General features: G+C 37.5%; 1 protein-coding gene across 10 annotated transcripts in view; it reads left to right on the forward strand.

Annotated features, from left to right (window-relative positions):
• Positions 1–24,931, forward strand: part of LOC145544668 (uncharacterized) — a 256,837-nt gene that overhangs the window by 168,483 nt on the left and 63,423 nt on the right. For 4 of the 10 annotated variants that reach the window (XM_081587649.1, XM_081587622.1, XM_081587629.1 and 1 more), the window contains exons 1-4: positions 201–302; positions 2,071–2,190; positions 2,309–2,391; positions 22,447–22,498. In XM_081587649.1, coding sequence (XP_081443775.1) covers positions 2,125–2,190; positions 2,309–2,391; positions 22,447–22,498 — 201 coding nt within the window. In that variant the 5' untranslated portion in view covers positions 201–302; positions 2,071–2,124. Of the gene's footprint in view, positions 1–200; positions 303–2,028; positions 2,191–2,308; positions 2,392–21,636; positions 21,674–22,446; positions 22,499–24,931 lie in introns of those variants that run through there. The other 6 variants (XM_081587658.1, XM_081587632.1, XM_081587667.1 and 3 more) reach the window with 3 other exon arrangements.

The raw sequence follows: 24,931 nt of genomic DNA on the forward strand, positions 1-24,931 counted from the left end.
AGGCTACAGTCCATGGGGTTGCAGAGTCAGACATGACTGAACACTTGTCAGTAGCATTAAATGAAAAGATAACAGAGCCCTCTCTATTTGTGAAATCAACATTAACAGCCAAATAATATAACTGTGGGGAACTTGAGATTTACCGTGCCTCTTCATAAGTGCTATACCTTCCAACATGTGTCTCGTGTCACTTGAAACAGACATAGCAGAGTCTGCCAGGTACTTAATGGGTTTAGTGTCAATGAGGGAAATTCCAAGAGCCATGGATTATCAGCATCAGCTTCAGGTTGCCTGTTTCTCAAGTAAGTAACGGTGTCTTTTGGAAATAAAGCATCTTCTCTTCAGATTCATAGTATTTAAATGTCTAAAACAAATTAATGACATTTTTGGCAGTGAATGTAGCTGCAGAAGGCAATTAGGTAGTAGAGATTTCAGTTAATTTTTTTCTTTAGAGCAGGAATTCTCACTTTTTCAGTAGGGATAATAAAAATAAGTTACTAGTCTGTTAGGGTCTTGCTAGTTTTCTTCTTCATTGTAGTTGATTGTATTGAATTAACTTGAATGATAGTGAGATTGTCAGATCTTGTAGGTCAAATTATTTAGGAATGTTTTTCTGTAGACAGTGTTATTTCAACCTCAAACACACACACAAAGGCTTTTCTGGCAGAGAGTTGACGTTATACATCAAAATTCACCCAGAAACAAGATCAGGGTGTGAATAACTTTTCAGCCTTAATAATTATATCCTCAATTTCAGAGGGAGTAATTTTTTTTTTTTAAATGATGTTAGTCATCATTACTTTGTTATCATCCTTAAGCTTTAGCTAACTAGGTGAAAAGGGATTGTAGTCTGGTGTTAATTTTTTCTTAATGTTTTTAAAAGAAAGAGAACTTTCAGATTCAGGCAGAACTAAATCTGAAAAAAGGTAGTGGCATCAGCCAGACCAGCAGTTTCCATCTCAAAGACAAATGCTTATTCTTCACTAAATATGAACTCAACCTCAAAGTTTGGGCTTCCCTAGTGGCTCAGTGGTAAAGAATCTACCTGTAATGCAGGAGATGCAGGTTTGATCCCTGAATTAGGAAGATACCCCGGAGAAGGGAATGGCTACCCACTCCAGTATTCTTGCCTGGGAAATCCCTTGGAAAGAGATGCCTAGCAGGCTACAGCCCATGGGGTCACAGAATGGGCATGACTAAGTGACTAAGCACGTATGCTCTCAACCTCAAAGTTTACAGTGTTTTCTCTTAGTTGATTGGTCTGGGACAAATATATCCCTATTTTCTGTGGAAATATCAGATAGGTTTTAAGATGGACAATTTTCACTTCAACTATATGGGCAGCTTTCCAGAAATGTTTTTGCCTCAAGGTGATACCATTACCACTGAGGGCTCCAATGTCTTTACTGATGTAGGGAATGCTGTCAGCATCAAGGACAAAGGAAGGAAGTCTCAGGTTAGTTATAGGCACATTTAAAAAAATTTCTAAATAGAAATAAAGTCAGTTCCAGCAACATTAAAAGAAATATGAGGGTAAAGCCATTCTCTGGGTTGGCTAAATTAATGGGAAGTTTTTAACCTCTACTTTTTTTCTTTCTCATAATTTGGTATCTGTGAAGCTTGATTCAAGATAAAGCATATTATAAACAGAAGACTTGGTGTTTTTTGGGGGGAATTTTGTGTGTGTATGTGTACAAAAAGGGAAAAAATGTAAGTGTTAGATGTATAACTGCTAGCAGTTATCTTAGAGTATTTTGTATTTGTTATGTTGAATAGAGTAAAAAATAAGGAGCAAAATATTCATTCTTATGAGCATTTATTCCCCAGTTAGAAATTTCAGCTAAATGATAACAGCTTCATGAATAATAATAGTCAAATAGTCTTTCATTTCAGAGATTACTTCCATGATCACATCTACTCTCCCAGAGTGAGGTGGAATCACATTGGTTTTAGCATAAAAAGGCTTTTCTCTCTATGGAGAATAATTTTATTATTATATGTGTATTTTATACTGTTGATCTCAAAAAGGACACTTCGGATTGAGAGTGTGTGTCATCCATCAAAAAACAGGAAGCATATGGAGAAAATCCTGGTGGGACTGTTGGAATTTTAGCAATCTTGAGAATGGAACTGGAGTCATCTGCTGTAAGGAACACAGTTTATTTGACCAATGGATCATTCCTACAAAAGGTATTATCTGACATAAGAATGAGGATCAGATTCTGTAAGTTTCATTTTATCTGAATAGTAGTTTCTTCTATTATTTTAACATACGTCACACTAATGAGAACATTTTGTCTTTTCCCAGAAAAATTTCAAATTTGTATCTACTCACATGTCTCCTGGGGTATATATCGTCCTTATTTTGGCAGCTGCAGCAAGTTTGCTTGGGTAACATTTTTTTATGTTTCATTTGCTCATGGTGTTTGGCTTGGCGATTATGCATCCTTTTAGATAGTAATTTTTTTGAAGCCTATTTTTCTTTTTAGTGAAAAAGTAGGAACTGCTAACCAAAGGGATGATTTTGCAATAAGTCTCCAGGAAGGTCGTTTGCCGCCTTTATGATTTTCAGGAGTACATGACTAGGAAGAATCCTCAGGTATAGACTTTGAAAAGGCTGATGCCATAGGGATGTCCACCATTGAGACTTTCTTTGTATCGAGAATATCTTGCTATTTATTAGAAGAAATGTCATGGGACGTTTTAAAAGAATCAACTGAGGCAGAATTCCCATTTTAGAAAGAGTCTATGTATCCTTAGATTTTACAAATTTATTGGAAAAAATAGAGTTCTTAACCATAATTGACAGGATTATAATCAGAACGTAGCTGTTGTGGTCATAAAATCTTCATCAACAAAAGAATTCCCACCTTCAGAAACTGAAGAAACTGAGAGAAGCAGTTACATTTTGAGATTTGATTGTATCAGGGTCCACTTTTTTCTCTTTCCTTCCAGTGATTGGAATATTGGGTACTTGAATAGGGAAATTGTAATTGAAGGATGTGTTGGCCTGTGGGGTCACTATTTCTCTGTTTCCTGAGAAGATGGTATGTACAGCAGGGGCAATCATGACCCTCATATCTGCTTTGTTGCTTGTAGCGTCTTCATGGATATACATTGGGTTCATTGTTTCTCTCTGTGACTGAAGAATGTCAGTCTTAGAGTATCTATTTTAGCCTCCTTGTTAGATTGTGAAACAGTAGAAATTCCTTCAAATTTAGGTAATGTTTTTTCTATCTCAACAGATTCATGTGTAGTATTTCTTCTTCCTTAAGTTTGAAATTCAGTATCTATTGCCTTGAGATTGGCTACATTAAATTCCAGCTGAAAATTTCCTTTTACCATGGAAATTATATATCCATGTTAGATGAAGATTCTTCATCATTAGGGCTAGTGATAATTACTTCTGTGGGTAAGTATGAATTCTCATGAAATGGGTTTCCTGAGGAACAGATCCATCTAGAAGCAAATCCTTGGGTATGTGAAAGCTTAAGTAAGCTGCTCCAGGGGCACTAAAATAATCCTTATTGACTAGTTTATTGTCAGTGATGACATTTTTATTCACAAGGTAATGCCTCAGATATGTGTCTTTTAGAAAGTTCGTTCCCACCTGAGTCAGTCAGTTCAGTCGCTCAGTCGTGTCTGAACACTTTGTGACCCCATGAATCGCAGCACGCCAGGCTTCCCTGTCCATCACCAACTCGCAGAGTCTACCCAAACCCATGTCCATCGAGTCAGTGATGCCATCCAGCCATCTCACCCTCTGTTGTCCCCTTCCTCCTGCCCCCAATCCTTCCCAGCATTAGGGTCTTTTCCAATGAGTCAACTCTTCGCATGAGGTGGCCAAAGTATTGGAGTTTCAGCTTTAACATCAGTCCTTCCAGTGAACACCCAGGACTGATCTCCTTTAGGATGGACTGGTTGGATCTCCTTGCAGTCCAAGGGACTCTCAAGAGTGTTCTCCAACACCACAGTTCAAAAGCATCAATTCTTCAGCTCTCAGCTTTCTTCACCGTCCAACTCTCATATCCATACATGACTACTGGAAAAACCATAGTCTTGACTAGACAGACCTTTGTTGGCAAAGTAATGTCTCTGCTTTTAAATATTCTATCTAGGTTGGTCATAACGTTCCTTCCAAGGAGTAAGCGTCTTTTAATTTCATGGCTGCAATCACCATAAGCAGTGATTTTGGAGCCCAAGAAAATAAAGTCTGACACTGTTTCCTCGTCTATTTGCCGTGAAGTGATGGGACCGGATGCCATGATCTTAGTTTTCTGAATGTTGAGCTTTAAGCCAACTTTTTCACTCTCCTCTTTCACTTTCATCAAGAGGCTCTTTAGTTCTTCTTCACTCTGCCATAAGTGTGGTGTCATCTGCATATCTGAGGTTATTGATATTTCTCCCAGCAATCTTGATTCGAGCTTGTGCTTCCTCCAGCCCAGCGTTTCTCATGATGTACTCTGCATATAAGTTAAATAAGCAGGGTGACAATATACAGCCTTGACATACTCCTTTTCCTATTTGGAACCAGTCTGTTGTTCCATGTCCAGTTCTAACTGTTGCTTCCTGACCTGCATACAGGTTTCTCAAGAGACAGGTCAGATGGTCTGGTATTCCCATCTTTTTCAGAATTTTCCACAGTTTACTGTGATCCACACAGTCAAAGGCTTTGGCATAGTCAATAAAGCAGAAATAGATGTTTTCCTGGAACTCTCTTGCTTTTTTGATGATCCAGCAGATGTTGGCAATTTGATCTCTGGTTCCTCTGCCTTTTCTAAAACCAGCTTGAACATCTGGAAGTTCACGGTTCACGTATTACTGAAGCCTGGCTTGGAGAATTTTGAGCATTACTTTACTAGTGTGTGAGATGAGTGCAATTGTGCGGTAGTTTGAACATTCTTTGGCATTGCCTTTCTTTGGGATTGGAATGAAAACTGACCTTTTCCTGTCCTGTGGCCATTGCTGAGTTTTGCAAATTCATCTATTCCCGCCTAAATAGCTAGATTATTTCTTCTTTTATTTGCATCTGTAAGGTGATTTTCTTCAAATTCAGTAGTTACATCTTTCACTGCAGAAGCTTTAGTTATCTCCCTCATGGAATAGGAATTTGATTTACTGTATTTGTTAGGCAAAAGAGTAGAACACTTGATGGCTGTTTCCTTGCGTTCTGTATTTTGATCACCAGAAGCATCAATATCAAAAAATTTGTTCGTAGTGATGATAGTAGCAGATGTCTTTGGCTTGACATCTACCATATTTTCTGAAGAACCAGTGACATCAGCTTGGAGAAGAGCATAGAATTAGTGTACAGCCTTTGGGGTCCTTTGATCTTTAATACTTTGCCCTTCTGAGACAATGCCTTCATTAAAGTAAGCGGAGTCTGTAGACATAGGTTCCAGTGTCTCTGATATTAGCACTGTTGGGTGATACAAGTTTGCATCTTTTGTAAGTCTGGGGGCTGCAGTTTCTTTTGTAGGAGCATTAGAAGTTAGGATGAGAGTTTCAGGTAATCCCATAGATGAAAGTCTTAGAGACATGGCAGTATATGATGATGGAAGGCTAATAATGGCCAATAGTATTTTTGTTTGCAGTAGAGGTGGGGGCATTTGGCATATTAATGGACAGCTTTTTCAATGGCTAAAAGAAATTAAGAGGTGTGTTGATTGTACTTTCTGTGTTTTCATCCACATTGGAGATGTTTTTACTAGAATGCTGAGCCAAAGGAAAATTATTAAACCTTAAATCATGCACTGCAGCTGTACCTGTTCTACCTTCAGTAAAATCGGGTTTCCTGGATGTGGTGGTGTCTCCTCTCCTGGGTGTAGCTACCTTATAAATGGTAGGTGATATGTTTTTCCTGAGGAAATCATCACTGTTTTTTAAAGCAGGGTTAGTATCCGTTGTGAATGTTCTGCTGTCAGTTATTGGTTTTTTGTCTAGAAAAAAAGATTAATCAATTATTTTATTTCCCAAGTCAAAGCCTTCAGAGAGAATTACAGTGCCATCAATACCATTTATGGTGCTTTTTTGCACAGAAGACTTGTCAAAAAAACTAGGAGGATAAGTTTTACTTAAATCAGTTAAGAAATGAGTTATGAGTGTGTTGATATTGACATTGGCGTTAGAATCTTTGTGAGCAATGGGATCAAAATTCTTGTTTTCCTGTCTAGGAATTGTAGCTTGATAATTTTCTCCAGCTTTGAACTCCGAGGGTGTTGCTTTAGATAGACTGTCTAAAGCAGCAACTGTGGTGTGTGGTACATGAGACACATGTGTCTTTGGGGCATACATGGTTGAACTTGTTTTTATAAGAGAATTACTTGCTCTGTCCTCTAATTCAAAGGCATAGTTATCTGAGACATATTCAGAACCACTGTCATCAGATATAATAGTTATATAGTTCTCATTTGCTGGAGTGATTTTGCCTGCAGAAAAATTGTCCTCAACCCTTTCTGAAATGTCTTCTGTAAAATAGATGATTTCGTATTCAGCAGTTGTTTCTCTCTCTATAAAATCTTTGGGCTCAAATATATTCCCTTTAAAGGTACTTGCCATATCTTTTTCAGGGGTAATGGTATTAGGGAAAATGATAACTTCTTTGGATGGAATAATTATCTCATCAAATGGAATGTTATAATCAGTCTTTTTGTTGGTATATTCTCCCACATTAGTAACAGGAGCAAGTTCAGAATATTTGGAAGTTTCCAGGAATGTTGTGAAATAAGGAGGAGGAAAAGTTGACCTATATCATAGGCCATCTATTTCAAGTGGAGAGTTTGTGATGGCTCCTCCGGTGTCAATGAATTTATCAGGAGAGGCAGGCCTAGATTCTTCTGGAAGAGTTAATGTAGAATTGGCTAAAAATATCTTTTTAAAATTAGACTGTGTTTGAGGTCTGAAGGATGTAGCATCAAATTTGACAGTGAAAAGATCTTCCCTATTCTTGTTGCTCTTGGAGAGAGGATTGGGCTCAATTCCAGATGGAAGGATTTCCCCCACAGCTGGGATGAGAACTGTTGTATTTCTAAAGTGACTGAATTCAAATTTAGCAGCTGGATCTTCTTGATCAAAGAGATTAGTTATTTTCCTTCTCTCATGGACACTATTTTGAGACTCTTCTCTGGGGGAAAAGGCTTTCATCATAGTTCTTTGAGACTTGGAATATAGTTTGTCTGTCTTAGTCTTAAAATTGTCAGGAGTACCTCTATCCAGAGAGATAAATGAGTCAATTTCACCATTAGTGGGAATATCTGAAAAAGTAGGTGATTCAGTTAGAAGAACATTTGAAGCCAATGGATGGGAATGCATGTCTGCTTGCATGATTATGACCTGCCCCTCTGGAACATCACTTTCATTAATGGTGTCACCATATTCAGTTGATCTCTTTAACATTTCCAACCTAGGTAGTAAAGATTCAGACAAGGAGTTATCTGTCATTAGGCCAGAAATTTCAGGATTTTCAGTTAAGGAAGTAGGAATGAACATGGAAGATGTTAATAGAGATGAGAATCCTCTAGACTCAACTTTATATTATCCAGGTAACGTGGAATCACCTCCTTCATAACTACCTTCAGTGGAAAGAACAATGTAGTCAGTCACAGTGCTGGATGCCTTATTCAGAGATGAGGAAAATGTTGAAGCTTTGTTTGCATCCTCAGTATTTTTATTGATGAAGGGAAGATCATCATCAGGAGTGACATTGAACTCAGCTAAAGGAATAATGTTCTGTGAATGGGGCATATCTTCCAAGTTTGAGTTATATCTATTTGCATTGAGTCTGGTTGATATAGTGGGTTTTGCACCATCTGGGGCCACATTATTATATAAAACAGATGAGACACCTTTCCTATTGAATTGGTCTTTATATTCTACAGGCTTGGTGATCAGAGCAGGATCTATGGAGTCAGTTGTGATTATTCTGTCCTTTTCCATTCTTGTCATGAGTTCTGGGTCTGGAACAAATGGGTACTCCATTATTTTGCCTTTAGGGAGAGTGGTAATGGTGTTATCTCCAGCTGGAGAACTATATTCTGTAACTGTTTCAACTGGAAACTCAAATGAGGAAGTCCAGTTTGAGTCAGTTGGAGAATAAATCATGGACCTGGGAGACTTTGTATTAAAGTGGACAATAGAACTTTTGAGAGCAGTAGGATCATTGTCAGAATTACGAATGTCCTCTCTGGGGACCAAGTTTTGGTGTTTCCTGTCAGTTTTGATATGAATTGGATATCCTTGGGTTAAATACTCAGAGATTACTGCACTGGCAGAGGGTGCATAAGACTCAGGTACACTGAAGTCATTAGTATATGTGGCCTTTCCTATAAGGGGACCATTTCCTTCCTTCACTAGTTCAAGGATGTAGTTATTTGTAGCATATTCAAGAGCATTGTCACCAAGTATAATAGTTACCATATCATTACTATTTAGAATATTTTGACCTGCCAAAAAGGTGTCATGTGTCTCTTCTGAAATGTTTTCTGTAAAAGAAGCTTCTTCCATGAAGGCTGTGTCTTTCTCCGTAAAAATATTTTCTCCAAATTTATTGTTATCAATAATGTTTTTAATGCCTTTTGTTGAAATAATGGTAGTGGGGGAAATATTGGCTTTAACGGAGGGGGTATTGTTTTCTCCAGATGGAATATTATTATTAGCCTTTGTTATGATGCCTTTTTGCATTTTGGCAACAGGAGCAATTTTGTAATACTTAGAAGAACTACTGAATATTGTAAAATCAGAAGGAAGAGGAGTTGGTTTCCATGACGATAGCCTGTATGTACCAGTGGGAGAGTTTACAATGGTCCCTTCTCCAATAGCGACTTTAGTAGAAGAACTAGGATCATTAGACCTAGATGCTTCTGGAAGAGTTAATATGGAGCCAACTGAAGAGACTCCTTTTACATTGGAGTGTGCTTGAGGATTAGTAGAAGTAGCATCAAATTTAACAGTGAAAGAATTCTCTTTCAGTGTATTTGCTTTTCCTAGAAGAAAATTGCCCATTTCAGAAATATTGACTTCCTCTTCCACATTGTTGTCACTCTTGGGCAGAGAATTAGACCCAGTTACTGAGGAAAGGATTTTCTCTCCAGTTGGACTGAGAACAATTGGATTTGTAATGTGACCTGCATTAAATTTAGTAGCTGGATCTTCTTGATCAGGAAAATTAGCTATTTTTCCTTCTTCATAGACTCTATTTTGAGAGACTTTTATAGGATAATAGGCTTTTATGATTGTTCTATGAGATTCAGAATATATTTCATCTGTTTTAATTTTAGAAATGTCAATAGTTCCTCTGATAACTGAGGGAAGTGAATCAGACTCATTGTATGTAGGATTGTCTGCAAAAGCAGTGGAACCAATGGGAAGCTTAGTGGAGGTCAAGGAGTAGGGCTTCAAATCAGTTTTACTAGTAATGGGATCATCACCATCATTAGCAGAATTAGGGTATTCCACCATTGTCTCAAACATATTTGACCATGCAGTTGAAGTAGCCAAAGGGTTATTTATCACTGGGTCAAAGGTTTCAAGATTTTTAGTTGAGGCATTAGAAATGAATATGGGCTTTCCTGGAATTTGTAGAGCTAGAAATCCTTTAGACCTAATATTTTCCTCTGGAGACTTGGAATCACCTCTGTCATCAGCATTTTCAATGGAGAGAGTAGTGGTATCATCCACAGTGTGGCCTGTATTTGTAGGTGAGGAAGAGATTGATGCCTCACTGTTTAAAATTTTGATCTCTTCATTGATAAAAGAAACTTTGCCATCAGTGATGACACTGAAATCAGCTGAAGGAATAATGCTGTCCCATAAGTGTGACATCTCTGCCACATTAGTTTTTTCTTTAACATTGGGTAGCAAAATATTTTCTGCTTTACCTTGGGAATCAGTGTCATAAGTAGCAGATGGAATTACTTTACTGTAGAATTGATTCTTATTTTCTAATGGAGAGGTGATCACCAAGGAATCAGTGGGTCCATCTAGGAACTTCCTTCCATTCACCATATTTACTGTTATTTCCGGATTTCAAGCAAGGGTATAGTCCATCCTTTTGTCTTTAGGGAAGATAATGCTGGTGTCATCTTTTAAAGTGCCTCCTTTTAGAGATGTTTTGCCTAGAAACTTGTGAAGATTCTCACTTGTGTAAGTTGGTGGGTAAGTCATAGATCTGGGAACTTTATAATTCAAATTGTCAGTGGAACTGAGAATATTATCAAGGCCAGAACTGAAATGTTCCTCTCTACATGTCAAATGTTGCAGCATTTCCTTAGTTTTTGTTTCTGTTGGGACTCCTTGAAATAAATGTTTGTATGCATCAGCACTGGAGTAGAGTGGGTGAGACCCAACTATTTTGGGGTCATAAATGAGAGTAGATTATTTAGTAACTGGATTGTTATTTTCCTCCTGTGGTTCAAGGACATATTTCTTTATAACATCCTCAAAACCTGTGTCATCAAACACAGTACTTATCACATCCTCATCATTTGGAACATTTTCACCATCTGAAGTAATGTTTGAGATGTTTTCTGTAATAAGAGCTACTTCATTTTCAGTGTTCATATCTTTCCCTACAAAATTTCTTTGCACAGATCTGTTAGTAAAAATAATGTTTAACATGTCTTTTGTTGAAGTATTGGTACTAGGGGAAATGATGTCTTTGTTAGATGGAGAATTTCTTTCCTGAAGTGGAGTATTATTATTAGTCTTTGTTGTAGTATCTTTTTTCATTTTGAGAACTGGATCAAGTTCAGAATATCTTGATGAACTCACAGCAGTTGGAAAATCAAAAGGAAAAAGAGTTGATTTCCAGTTGCTCATAGGATCCAGCGGGAGCATTATGAAGCAAACCTATAGGACCTGCATCTTCATCAGACAGAGCAGAACTTTTCTCTTTAGGCTTTAAAGTCTTTTCATGAGACAGGGTGGAATCAGCTGAAAGTATTCTTTTTAAACTGGGAGGAGCTTGAGATCTAGCAGAAATGTTAAATCTACCAATAAAAGGGTTCTCTCTCAATGTTCTTGAATCTCCTAAGATGAAATTGCCTGCTTTGGAAACAATGAGTTCCTCTTCCTTGTTACTATTGCTCTTGGTGAGAGTACTGCACTCGGGGGCTGAGAGAAGTGTTTCTCCAAAGTTGGAATGACAACTGTTGCATTTGTAATGGGACTTAAATCAAATTTAGTGTTGGTGTCTTCCTCAACAGAGAGTCTGGCCATTTTCCTTATTTCAGAAGGGAAAGGACTTATTTGTGTAGGTGAAAGGACTTTCATTGTTGTATCCAAACGTTGAACATCTGTCTTAATTTTAGAAATGTTAACAGTCTTTCTCTCCACAGTGGATGGCAAGTCAGGCCCATCATCTATGGAATTCCTGGTAAAAGTTACTGAATTAGCAGAGGGAATAATTGAGTCCAAGGAATGGGGCTGAAGGTCTGTTTGGGTTTTAATGACCTGATTTTCTGAAATATCATTTCCATGAATGAGATCAAGGTATTTAGTCACTCTCTCTGGTACTAATGATACTGTCTTTGAAGAATCAGTCAAAGACCCATCACTTATTAGAGCAGAATCCTCAGTTAGGATTTGAGGCATGAGAATGATACTTTCTGTTGTTTGTAGAGTTGGGAATTCTTTAGACCTAATGTTATTTTCATTAGGTTGTGTACACTCACCTCCTTCATAACTGTTCTCAAGGGAAATAGCAGTGGTATCAGCCATAGTGCGAGGTGTCTTCATAGGTGAAAAATAAGCTGAAACCCTGTTTTTTATATTCTCAGAATCTTCAACAACAAAGGAAAGTTCAATATCAGGGTTGACACTAACGGAAGGAGCAGTGGCATCCTGTGAATTGTAACTCTCTGCCTTGAAAGCTGTGTCTTGATTATATTTCAACTTGAGTGACATACTGGGTACCCTCTGGTCATAGAGCACAGTGAGTGGGACTGTGCGTCTCTTGTGAAGCCAGTCTTTGCTCATTATTGGATTTGTGCTCCTGGTGGGATCATTGACTATATCTGAGAAGGCCCTGTTTTCTTCCACAATTTCTACTGATTCTGCATCTGGAATATTGATAGGCTCAATCCATTTGTCTTCTGGAAGATTGATAATGATGTCATTTTCACTCTGGATGCCTCTTTCCAGAGATAAATCATCTGGAAATTCTGGAGAAAAAATTCTATTTCCATCTGTTAGAAAGTGAGTCATGGTTCTGGGTAACTTACTTTTAAAATTGACAGTATAATCTTTGAGAAAGGAGCCAACTTTGTCAGAGTCAGGATTTCTTTTTCTGGAGGTCAACAGTTGATATTTTTTAGTTTTGCGTTCTACAGAATTTTCATTTGATAGACTCTCAGTGACATGCATGGGGAAAGGAGCATGAGATCCAAATTTGTAGAGCCTTTGGATGAGGGCAGGTATTTTTGTTGTGGGACTCTTTTCTTTTCCGATATAAAAGGAGCTTTCCTCTGATAAAGACTTATGATCATTGTCATCAAGCCTCATGGTCATTAAATTCTTATTGTCTAGATTATCTTCTTCTGCCAGAAAAACCACATCTGACTCTGTTGAAAAGTCCTTTCTAATAGGAATTACTTCATATTGAGTTGCACTATCTTTTTCTGCAGAATTTAAATATCTTTTCCCATTTATAATGTTTTTATTGTCATAAGTAAAGTTGATGTTGTCAGGTGAAATGATTTTTTGTCAGTTAGGACAATTATATCATTAGACGTAATAGACTCATCAGTTATTTTTAGGTCACTCCCTCTGATAATGGGTGCAGGATCAAGTTCAGAATTATTGATTTTGATAAAATCAGCAACAAAAGCAGTAAGAGGAATAGTTAGTTTCTGGGGTAGATGATGTAACTGGCTGTAAGAGGTTGTGATAGACCTCTCTAAGTTATCATTATCAAGAGAAGATGAGCCCCTAGCCCTGGCCTTTGCCAGCTGTATTGTTCTTATTGTGGAAACAGGGTTAGTTTCTTTTAAAGTTCTAGGCACCTTCTGTTTAGCAGAAGCAACATTCAGCTTAAGAAGGAATGGATTAACATTTGCTGAATTTACCTCTCTTAAATTCACTGGAATTTTGGCTTCAGAAATAAAGGGCTCATCCTCTACAATAGCTTTATCTTTACTGAAAGATGCATTAGCCTCTGTTCCTGAAGTGGTAGTTTCTTTTTCCATGGTATCAGTTTTATCATTAAGGTCCCCATTTTCAGTGGTAAGTATGTCAGTGAAAACATTAATAGAATTCTCAGAAAAAGCATTGGGATCTTCCAGAGGAACAGAGGAGATCAGAGAGAGGGGATGAAATTCACTTTGTACCTTGGTAATCTTCCAGTTCAGGTTCTTGATAAGAGAGTATTCACCCAATGGCTCTGATAACTCTACTGTCGTAAGTTTACTTGAAAAAGAATCATCATTTTTACTAAGGGCAACTGCAGTTCTAGGTCTTTTCCAATTGGGGATTAGTAGTGAATTTAATTTTATGGATAGAACACCATCTACCTCAGGCATGATGGAGTCACCATTTTCACTGCTTTCCTTAGAGTCAAAGGTAGAGACATTAGGTGAAATGGTGGTAGCATTTGTTGGCATTTTGGCGACATTAATGTGATTAAGAGAAGCTATTGGGGCAGTTTTGATTGTGCTCGTACTGATTTCACCACCAGAGACATTCTCAGCTTGGGAGGCAGTAATGACTGTGATCCTCTGAAGGCTTCACTTCAGCTAAGTCCGTTTTATTTTCATTGATTTTAGAGTTTCCTGATGTGCTTGTGTCTGCCAACTCTGGAGCAGCTGTGTTACTAACATTGGATGAAATGCCTTTCCTGTAGAAATGACTTTGACTTTTTATGGACGTGATGACTGCAGCATGATCAATGGGGAGAGTGTCAGATGTTCTCTTCTCTCCCATGGTAACAGTTGTTTCTGTGTGTGGTAGAAAGAAATCTTTGCTTTCTGTATTTCCCAAACCAGAAACTTGAGGGAGAATGATGACATCATCATCTTCAGGCCAAGTGCCCTTTTCTGCAGCTGATCTCTTTAGAAACTTGGGGGAAAAGTTTTGCCTGCCTCAATTAGGGAGGGCACCATGGTTTTCAGATGCTGAGTGTTAAAATTTTGGGTGTAATCTTTGAAAGAAGTGGCAACAGAATCAAAGTCAGTATTTTCTTCTTTGAGAATGGTGGCTTGGTATTTGTCTTTAGCACCAAACTCAGGGTGAATTATTCTATATAGAAGACTTTTTGAGACCTCACCTTTAGAGGATGGTGTTTGAGATACAAATCTATTTGGTCCACGTGTGTATTCACTAGGTTTTGTACTAAAGTGATTTTCTTCCTTCTCTAGTTCAGAGGCATGCTTATTTGAAATATATTCTGAATCACTTTTATCAGATTCAGTGATGATCAAGTCCAGAGCATTTAGATCATTTTCCTTTGCTGCAGTATTCCCATGCCAAAGAATAATGGACTCATCACCTCTCAATATATTTGGATATTCCAGTGATAGAGGAGTTCCTATTCCAGACACTTGGTAATAATTCCCCACATTCATATTTTCGGAGGAGACAGTAGTGGAGAAGGTCATAGGTACAATGCCTGTATGAGAATTGGTTATGCTACCTATAGCAATTTGGTCTTTTTCTGTTCCTGGATCAGTTTGCTCATCAGTATAGGGTGTAAAATGTTTTCTAAAAGTTCCTTTTCTTAATAAGACACTGCCTTCTGGAGCAGGGGCTTTATTATCTTTCATTGGAATCCTAAAATTTGGTGTTGTAACTGTAGATCTTCTTTCAGGGGGAAAAGTATATCCTTTTGGGACATTTTCCATCATCACTGGATAAAAAGTATATCACCACCAAAGAATTCACCATTGTCATCTCCACTATTACTATTTGCTACAACCACTTTTCCTTGAAGCTCGGAAGTAAATTCTTCAAGTAGAGGTTTTGAGACTTCAGTCATATAGGTTGATGCAGGATTCTCAAATTCAAGTTGGTCAGCTGTGGTTTGGGTTGTTCCATTGAATCTGATGGAGCTATACACATCAGAATTAGAATAATGTTTATCTGCCAGGTTGTTGCCTGTAGGAACATTATCATCTGAAATAGGTATAACATAAATATGATCCCTCACATTGTCTTCTTTCAGTGTGTTTTCTTCCTCTACTGTAATATGTATGTCTTTTGGAGGATCTGCTTCATGGTTCAGTGTTATATCTTCCTTGAAAGAGTTTTCAGGTTCATATCTTGAGACATAAAACTTGGTGTCAACACTTCCTTCAGCAGCAGTCAAAGCTGCTGAAGTAAAGTTATGAAAAGTTTTAGGTATTATAATATCTGCCAAAGATATCTTTTTTGAAGGGTTTGTCACTTGAGGATGATTGAAGTGGGCAACAGACTTCATAACAGTAGAGGGATCAGCTATTAACAGAATGTCATCATCTCCAGACACATTGGGATCTACTCTGGAAGTGGTTAAGTCATCTCCCAGTTTAATAGGCTTATTAAGAGTGTTAACCTCACTCATTGTAAGAATGCCTTTCTTTGTTGGTGAGGCAGCAGCTATTGAAGCCAAGTCTGTTACAACTTCAGTGTTTTTATTCACATAGGAGATATCATCAGATACGGTACTGATGCCAAGATGAATATTAGTTGTTTGAGCCCCAGCCATTTTGCCTTTATTGGCAAGTCTCTTGGCATTGCTTGAAGTGATGGCAGCAGGGGCTTGATAGCCATCAATGTAATCAACAATGTCTGCATTATCCAAAGTAGAGAGTGACAGTTCATGTTTCATGATGCTCTGAACAACATTTGGGTTCTCTTTGGTGATAATAAGTTGATTATCACTGAATACATCATAGTATGAATTATGGAGTATGGGTTTATCCATTCTGCCAATCTGGGGGATAGAATTGCTAGGTAGAAGGAATTCAGTGCCATCTGCTGCTTCCATATTCTGTTTCACAGCTGCACTTTTACCCAGACCATTAGCTATTGTTTTGGTGGCCAGTGTCTGAAAATGCATTCTGTCATTTTCAGGTTTTATGACATATAGAACATAATTTTCTCCTCTAGGAGAAGTAAAGTCTCTGTCACTTATTACTACTTCAGTAGTAGGCATACTACTACTTAACGGAGAGAGAGACTTTGTGGTATCAACAGACACAAATCCATTCCTTTCAAAGCCCCTGTCTCCTGATTCAAAGTACTTAGAATTATGTGCAGGTGGAAGATTTTCTATCTGAAAACCAGCATCTTCTTCCACTACAGACTTTACTTCCACATTGGGAGTTAATTCTTCTTCATTAGCTATTTCCTTGTCTATCAAATTTCCAAATCTTTTTCTTGGTGTAAGAACACCAGCTGTCTTTGCAGGCAGGGAGTTCATGGCTACAGTGGGCCTTCCTTCTGGTGTGGTGGCCTTATTAATCATCAGTTCAGAGCTATTAATCATATTTGTGGTCCCTTTTCTTGCATGAGCAGTGGCATTGTATGCATTGTTTGGAGAAGTGAAATCAACATCCAATGGAATGTTCAAAGGATCTCCTGATAATTTATTGATTTGCCATTTTTGTGTCATGGCATCATTAGTGAGATGAGTATTTTCAGCCACAGGATCTGATATCCAAGGACTAGTCAAAAGATCATCATAAATTAGCAGGGAGTTTTGAGCTTGATTATTTTGGGCATTGGGCATTGGAGTAGATGACTCAGCTACTGACAGAAGAGTGTATCCTTTGTACGTAGGAAAGTCTGTTTCAAGGTTGGGAACTGCAGCACTACCAGCTTGGTTGTTATTAGTAAGGAGATGAATACTTTCATCCACAGAGTCAGTAGATTGATCTGAAAGAGTGATGATGACCTTTGAATCTGAGGTCATGTCAGCTACACTGTTTTCACTAAAATAGGCAGACCCAACAGTGCCAGGATGAATGACAGAGACCACAGGATGGATATTAGTCTGGAAACTGGCTATTTTAAACATAGTAGATCTTTCAATATCTGTCTTGGCTTTGGCGTCATTTGCAGTAATTGTGATGGGAGTTCTTGAGTTACCTCTGTTGATGAGGTTTGTGCTGTCCACTGTAAAAGGCTTTATTTTATATTTAATTAGGGGGTTGAACATATCAGCGATGCCAGAAGGGAGGATGATTTTGTTTCCTGTTGTTTCGGCATAATCTATATCAGGGTTGAAAGAGTAACCTTTTCTTCTAACATCTGTTGTGAAAGTGTCCAGATGAAAAAAGATGACTTCCTTTACACCATCATCTTGGTGCAGATTTCCAGTTCCTTGGAGCATAATAATAACATTATCAATTCCATCAGTGCTCAGAAACTTAAAATTGTTTCTATCAGTTTGGAGATTTACACTGGCAAGATGATACTTAATTCTTGAATTGTCTACATTAGATTCAATTGTTTTAGCAATATTATTATTGATAGGTGTTGTGATGTTTTCCATCTGAATAGGGTGGATGCCTTCTGTTATACCTTCCTTTAAAGGCCAAGTTATTTTCAAGTTCATGTTGGTGTTGGTCTTTGGTTCCACTGGGTTATCGTTAACATAATGCTTTGTAGAAGTGATACCATTTGTGTTGGAGGCAATTAAGTCCCCCCAAAAATGCATAGTATTTTTAGCTTCATCTACCATTGTTTTGGTATCATTCAAGTTACTAATAACATTATTGATTTTCTTATATTTTCTATAATTAAGAGAAGAATTTTTAGTATTAATGGGATTGATATTGGAAATGGTTTCATTAATGTCTGTGCCAGTTGTGATGGATTTGGTATCAGCATTGTCGTACTTACTCAGAATTGGAATAGATTCAAAGTCATTGCCATCATTTGCAGACAAAATGCTAGGTGCTTGAGCAGTAACTGTAGATGTACCATGATTCTTCATGTCTGTGGCATCAATTACAATAGAATCATCTTTCTGTGGAATTTTAGGATAGTTGCTCATAGTTTTGTCATATCTTTCCAGGTAGCTAGCATCAATTATAATTATGTTTTTGTCCTTCATGTCAGGAACATCAAGCAAAGGTATGTAATCTTCTAAAATGTCCGCAGCATAAATGTTTGCTGTATTGCCTTCTTTCATAAGGGTCGTGGTACCAACAAAGTGTATAGTGTCTAGTCTTGCGTCTTCCATGGGGAGGTTGTTTGCATTCGACATGGCAGTGGTTCTCTTATGTGCAGAGGCACTGAACTCATTCTTAGCATTTTGGACATAGGCAGCAGGATTAGGGGCAAAGAACAGTTTAGACCTTCCAGTGGATGGGAAGAAAGGCTCAAGGCTCCGAATTGTTTTGGCATCTGTGGGAAAGTAGGCAGCAACAGTGAAACTGGACTTATACTGGGGAGTGGTCGTGGATACAGATACTGAGATGCTATTTTCTTCAGAATCAGTCATCCTGTTGTGTGTTATTCTGGAGCTGGGTGAAAGTCTGGAAAGTGTGGTCCTGATAGCAGAAGTGTCCTGCATGGCAGCAGGTGAAGGTGAAGCAATGTTCTTTGGGGCCTTTGCCGGAGTAGAGTTGTCTACGGTATCCTCAACATAAGCAGAGTTACTTGGTAAGTCATTCCCAAATGAGGAAAGGTTATATACACTAGTTTGAAGAGTCTCTGAGTGGTTTCTCTTTGAAAGAGATCCGGAGAGCATTGTTCCGCTATTAGTAGACTCAGAGTAGCTATTTGAATTGTATGTAAGTGGAGAATTTTCTTTTGTTCTTAGAATGGATGAGAATTGACTTGCTGAGTGACTGCCTGATGAGGCCAAAGGCAGACTGGCATACAGATGGTGATTTGCCTGATTGTTTATTTCCTGACTCCCATTATACTATAGAGAAAGAAGTACAATATTCATGTGAGGTTTCCCTTGCAGATTATATTTTACTGAAAACCTGAAATCAATTGTCATGGCATTAAATTGTTCAAATAAAGCAACATTCTCAAGGTCTCTTCTCTTTATTCATTCAATCAATTTAGAAATATACAATGTCAACGTGAAAAGGAACAGCTAATATGTTAAGGTTATGTACCCTCTGTAAATATTAATCCAGGAATTCTAAGGCAAACTTTCAGTAACTAATCTCTTGTAGTATTAAAAAGTACAGAGAAGCTCTTCAAAATCCCATGCTATATGTATTATAACTTCTATTATCTTTCCTTCATTGTGTATATGATTAATTTTAAAAGAAGGAAATTTTATAAATAGAAAATAGAATACTAAAAATAACAATGATGATTTGTTTAGCAAGACATTCTTTCTTGCATTAAACATATGCTGAAAATCTAAATCCATTTTTTACCACCATATAATTTTTAGTTCCATAAAAATACTGTTATCCAAAATACTGAAACTTACCAAGAAGCAGGCCACAACATTCAAGATGGTCAGTGTTGGGACTAGAATCTTAATTTTGTCTTGTTATTCTGGGCAGCTAAGGTAAAAGATTGTTCTATGTTATGTTAATTCATTGACAATCTAAATAACAATTAAAAAATAGTCAGAAACCATCATTATTATGCTTTCTAAAATGCTGACTAATAAGATGAAGACAGTGCCCAAGTAATTCTAGTGCATTATTAAAATGATAATAGTGAGATAGACTACTCTGTTTGCTAAGATCAATACCATTTTAACTAAGTAATGAGAATAGGAAGAGTTTTAGCTCTTTTCTATAGCTTATAGAGAATCAGGGTGTAAACACGCAAATTAGTACCTACATTTGGACAGAGTACTTCAGTGAGGACTTCATCATAAAAATTCATCCTTAGTCTCTTGTTAATCGTGTGTATGCTGCTGCTGCTGCTAAGTCGCGTCAGTCGTGTCCGACTCTGTGCGACCCCATAGACGGCAGCCCACCAGGCTCCTCCGTCCCTGGGATTCTCCAGGCAAGAGTACTGGAGTGGGTTACCATTTCCTTCTCCAATCGTATGTATACAATCAATTTATTACAATTTTTGAGGACCATTTAGACAAAAGCTAACTTACTGAATCTATATTCAGCCAGAGTTTAAAGTCTATCTTACCTTGCTAAGGAATCTTCCTTTCAGCTGCCTTCTAGTTTTAACTCTTGACCAAATGAGCCTGGTTCAGCAATGCATAAGTATGAAATCTATGTTGAGAAAGTCTAAATCTAGGAGAGAAATGCAATTTTCTCGTTCTTCCTCCTTTATTTCAGTGGGGGAGAGAAAAAGCTTCCTATATAAGGGATTGCTTCTGAGCTAATCCCCAAACAAAAGAAAGGAGAGGAAATGTCTGTTGGCTTTTGTGCATGCCTCTATCAGGCACAGAGTGACCTATTAGCTTATCTTCAAATTGAAAGGGGCAAGATTTATATTTTAAATATTATGAAATCTTTAAAAATGAACTCTCTAGCTTCTTGTGCCATTCTAGTTTCCCTGTTTTCTTGTTTTTTTCTTAACCGTTCCTTTCTCTTCTTACACAGCAGAATTTTGATTCACTATAACAGCATTTGATAACTTACATTGGGACTCACCTTAAAGACTGTGGTTTTCATAAGGACAGAATTGTGTTTGGTTTTAAGTATCTGAAAAATATGATTATAATATGGAAGAAAGAATTAAAAAAATCACATGTCTATGACAGTCTTTTTTCCTTTTTTGTATCATTTACATAGATATTATGTTGATCTTTCAGACATCCACTTCCTTCAGTAAACTCAACACTGGCTAGTATGGTTGTTCTGAACTAATTGTCTATTTGCCTGGAATCCAGCAAAGTACATTATCCCTATTATGTCACCTGCTGAGGTGATTCTTTGGTATATAATCTAAAACCACCATAAAAATTCTGAAATTATGTTGTTACTGACTTTCAGTTTATACTATGCAAAGCATGGTATTAATGATACTTTTATTCAATGGTATAGACACTCACTCTACATTTAATTGGCTTGCTTTCTCTTCTCATTTTAAGACACCTAAAATTTTGCTTAATGGTAACAACTTTTTTTTTACGCTGAATACTTCTTTCATATCACATAACCCAGAAAATCAATAATGATTGTGACATATGGTTCTAACTAGATGGAAAGACAAAGTCAAATCTCTTGTCATTTTTTTCTATCAGGATTGTCAATTTTCCCTATCATCTGGCTTAATACTTTTCTGTAGTTGACATTCTTTTATTATGCATTGGAACAAACATTGAGTCCCCAAAGTTATGTCCAAGGCTATCATTGGATTGTTTTTTTAATCAGGCAGAGCATCGATGCACTAAGCATCTATGTACATAATAATTACCTTCAGATCCAAAGCAATGTGTCATGAGTTGAACAATTATAATCTTATCACTTCAGTAGCTTGGAAATATCATTCCCAAGATATTAAACATTGCTCTTTGAGTTAAAGTAATTGTTGGAAAACTAGTGCAGTAATACATACTTAAAGATGAAATGTTCATTCAGTTAGAGATTATATGTGCACGTCTTTTCGTTTCATGTAAGCCGCCAGACTCAACTCAGAATGCTTTGCTGGCGCTAATTCATGTTTATAAGATCTAAGATTTTCACTTAGTGGTTTCCAAAGTTGAACCTGAGACAATAAAATAAAATCTTTGTTAAGAAACATCATCTTTGAAATTCTTTTTTTTTTCCTTTGTAGCCTAAGAAGTCCTAATCCATTGCCACCTTTCATCAAGGTGAAAAGTTTATTTATTTTTCCACATGCTTTTCAATTTATGATCTACTTAATATTTCTGGAAGCTGTCCTCTCTAGTGTGAAAGTGGGCCAACATCAGTGCTTTTCTATATACTAAAATAATTATATTAAAGGAGGAGATACATATTGAAAAATGGATTAGTGGTGTCCACATTCTTACTGACAAAAGTGAAGCCTACTGGCATGGCCCTGATTGATTTTCACAGAATGCTTGTTTTGTTTTACTGAATCTTCAAGCATATTAGTACCACATGTTTAATAACTGAGAATATCGACACCTACTTACTGGGTGTCCATGAAAGCTACTGGTGGAAACACAGAAGTAGAAGATACAATACATTCAGGAGTCTAAATAATTTATAATCCATTCTAGGAGGAAAGGAATATACATGACAACCATGTTTATTGCCATTTGTTTATTCATTTATTTATTCAAGTATTGATTGAGTACCTGAAAACTTTAAGCTTCAGCTCCAGGCCCTGAGTGACACAATGGGGAGGAGATAGGTAAAATCTTCCCAAATGAGTTACACAATCAAAGGACTATAATTTGGGGGTTCAGCAGAGGAGAAATGCCTTTGGAAAGGTTCTTGGCTTTGAAGTTTAGGTAAGTTTTGAGACTGAAGTTGGGTTAGGGGAGATTTGTTAGGTGTAGGAAAAGGAATGAACAATGGCACAGAAATGAGAATTCTCAGGGTTGATTGGGTTAAGAAGAGAAAATGTCTGATCTCATACTTCTTCTTACATCCTTAGCCTGGGACAAGAGGAGATCAGTGGAGATCTAGAGGAGCCCAAGAACTCTGAAGTGAGTAAATTCCCTTCTTTTTGTGTCACTATACTCACTGGAGTCTGGCTGGACTCTCATACACCTGTAGCAAGACTGACCCTTTTTTGGTCTTCAAATTTCAATATATAGGAATGAATCCAAGGCTCCAAGACATTTAAACCCTTTTCTATTCTGAAACTCAACACCATGAAGAAAACTAATCTTATTATGCCCTTTATTTCTCATGATATGCAAAACATCTAAAACCTAGTTCTTCTAACCTGAAGACATGGATTTACCTGTACTGCTATAAGAAGATTTAGAAAGTGAATGTATTAGAGAACTTTATTATGATTGCCATTCAGCATTAACAGGCACCTAGAAGTTGTAATCAAGTGTGGTTTTTCTCCAGGTACAAGAACAAAGTGGATGAAGGGTTATATATTTACTCCAAATTGATGTTTTTTCCAAAGCAAGTACAATACAGCAAGTGTAGGATAAGGGAGTTAATGGTGTCTAAAAGGAAGGGATTATAGTAATTGTTTATGGAATGCTAGTTGGATAAGAGGATAGTAAGGACTCATAGGGAGGAAAGAAAGTGAAGTAGCTCAGTTGTGTCTGACTCTTTGCAACCCTGTGGACTGTAGCCTACCAGGCTCCTCTCTCCATGGGATTCTCCAGGCAAGAATACCAGAATGGGTTGCCATTTCCTTCTCCAGGGAATCTTCCTGCCCCAGGGATCAAACCCGGGTCTCCCGCATTGCAGGCAGATGCTTTAACATCTGAGCCATCAGGGAAGCCCTATTGGGAGAAAGGAAGAGTTAAAAGTTGATGGGATCAGTGGACTGTAGGTATTTTTGAGGTTAAAGAATTGTTAAAATCAGGGTAGCAGAAAGGGAGTTATTTGTAATATTAGTATTGGTATTTTTAGTTACAGCCATGGGAATGAGTGGTTAAAACAGACTACAAGATAAACATATAGGCAAATGGAGTCAAGGAACTGAGGGAACAAAACATTGAAGAAATTTTCTTTGTGGACATTGAAATCACCAAAATTGAAAAAGGAGTGGTACAAAATAAGCTATAGTGAACCAGGAGATAAAATCTGTGATGGTTAATTTTATGTGTCAATTTGACTGGGTCAAGGAATGACCAGATTAAACAATATTTCTGGGTGTGTCCATGAGGCTTCTTTTGGATGAGATTAGCATTTAAACTGGTGAAGTCAGTAAAGCAACATCTAATCCTTTGGAAATCTGAATAGAAGAAAAAAGGTGGAGGAAGGAGGAATTTGCCGGCTTTAGCTTTCTACCTTCCTGCTTGAGCTTGGATATCAATTTTCTCCTGCTTTTGGACCAGAATATACATTAGCAACCTTTGTTCTCAGGCCTTGAACTAGACTTGGTCTGGAATTACACCATCGGTTGTCCTGGGTCTCCAGCTTACAGATGGCCTATCATGAGACTTCTCAGTCTCCATAATCACGTCAACCATTTCATCATGATAAATCTCTCCATTATGTATAAATTTATATATATGTCTTTTTTAAAATAACTTCTTCCCTTCAAAATTATAATATCTCCTGCTCATCCTTACTCTTAGTAAGTGGCCCTATTCCTTATTTCATTAAAACAAAATGAAATCAAAAAAGGACATTCACAAGTTGGACCACCATATTTCCTTATCCCCTATAATTTGAGTCCATACATTCTGTCTTCCCTTGAAATTACTATGGATGAGCTCTCCAAAGCTAAGCTTAAGACCAACTCCTCCATTTTAGACCAGATCTTACCCCTCTTACCTAGCCAAAGATTTTATTCCATTAATCCTCTCTCTCCTATATTATTATTTTCTCCCTTTGTTTGCTCATTATCAATATACAATATATTTGTTGGCTCATTATCATCAATATATAATATACAAAGACATGATGTTCTTTATCTAAAAAAATAGTTTTCAAAAAAATTTCCTCAAACATGCAAGGTTTTATTATGAGTAAATCCTTGCCCTTAGTGTATAGCAGATATAACAGATTTATAGAATGAGCCTTTAAGTTCAGTTCAGTTCAGTTCAGTCGCTCAGTCGTGTCCGACTCTTTGCGATCCCATGAACTGCAGCACGCCAGGCCTCTCTGTCCATCACCAACTCCCGGAGTCTACCCAAACCCATGTCCATCGAGTCAGTGATGCCATCCAACCATCTCATCCTCTGTTGTCCCCTTCTCCTCCCGCCCCCAATCCTACCCAGCATTAGGGTCTTTTCCAATGAGTCAACCCTTCGCATGAGGTGCCCAAAGTATTGGAGTTTCAGCTTCAACATCAGACCTTCCAATGAACACCCAGGATTGATCTCTTTTAGGATGGATTGATTGGATCTCCTTGCAGTCCAAGGGACTCTCAAGAGTCTTCTCCAACACCACAGTTCAAAAGCATCAATTCTGCGGCGCTCAGCTTTCTTCACCATCCAACTCTC

Source organism: Giraffa tippelskirchi, chromosome 1 (assembly GCF_054371585.1).
Source record: "Giraffa tippelskirchi isolate mGirTip1 chromosome 1, T2T-mGirTip1v1.2.pri, whole genome shotgun sequence".
NCBI classification, from domain to species: domain Eukaryota; kingdom Metazoa; phylum Chordata; class Mammalia; order Artiodactyla; family Giraffidae; genus Giraffa; species Giraffa tippelskirchi.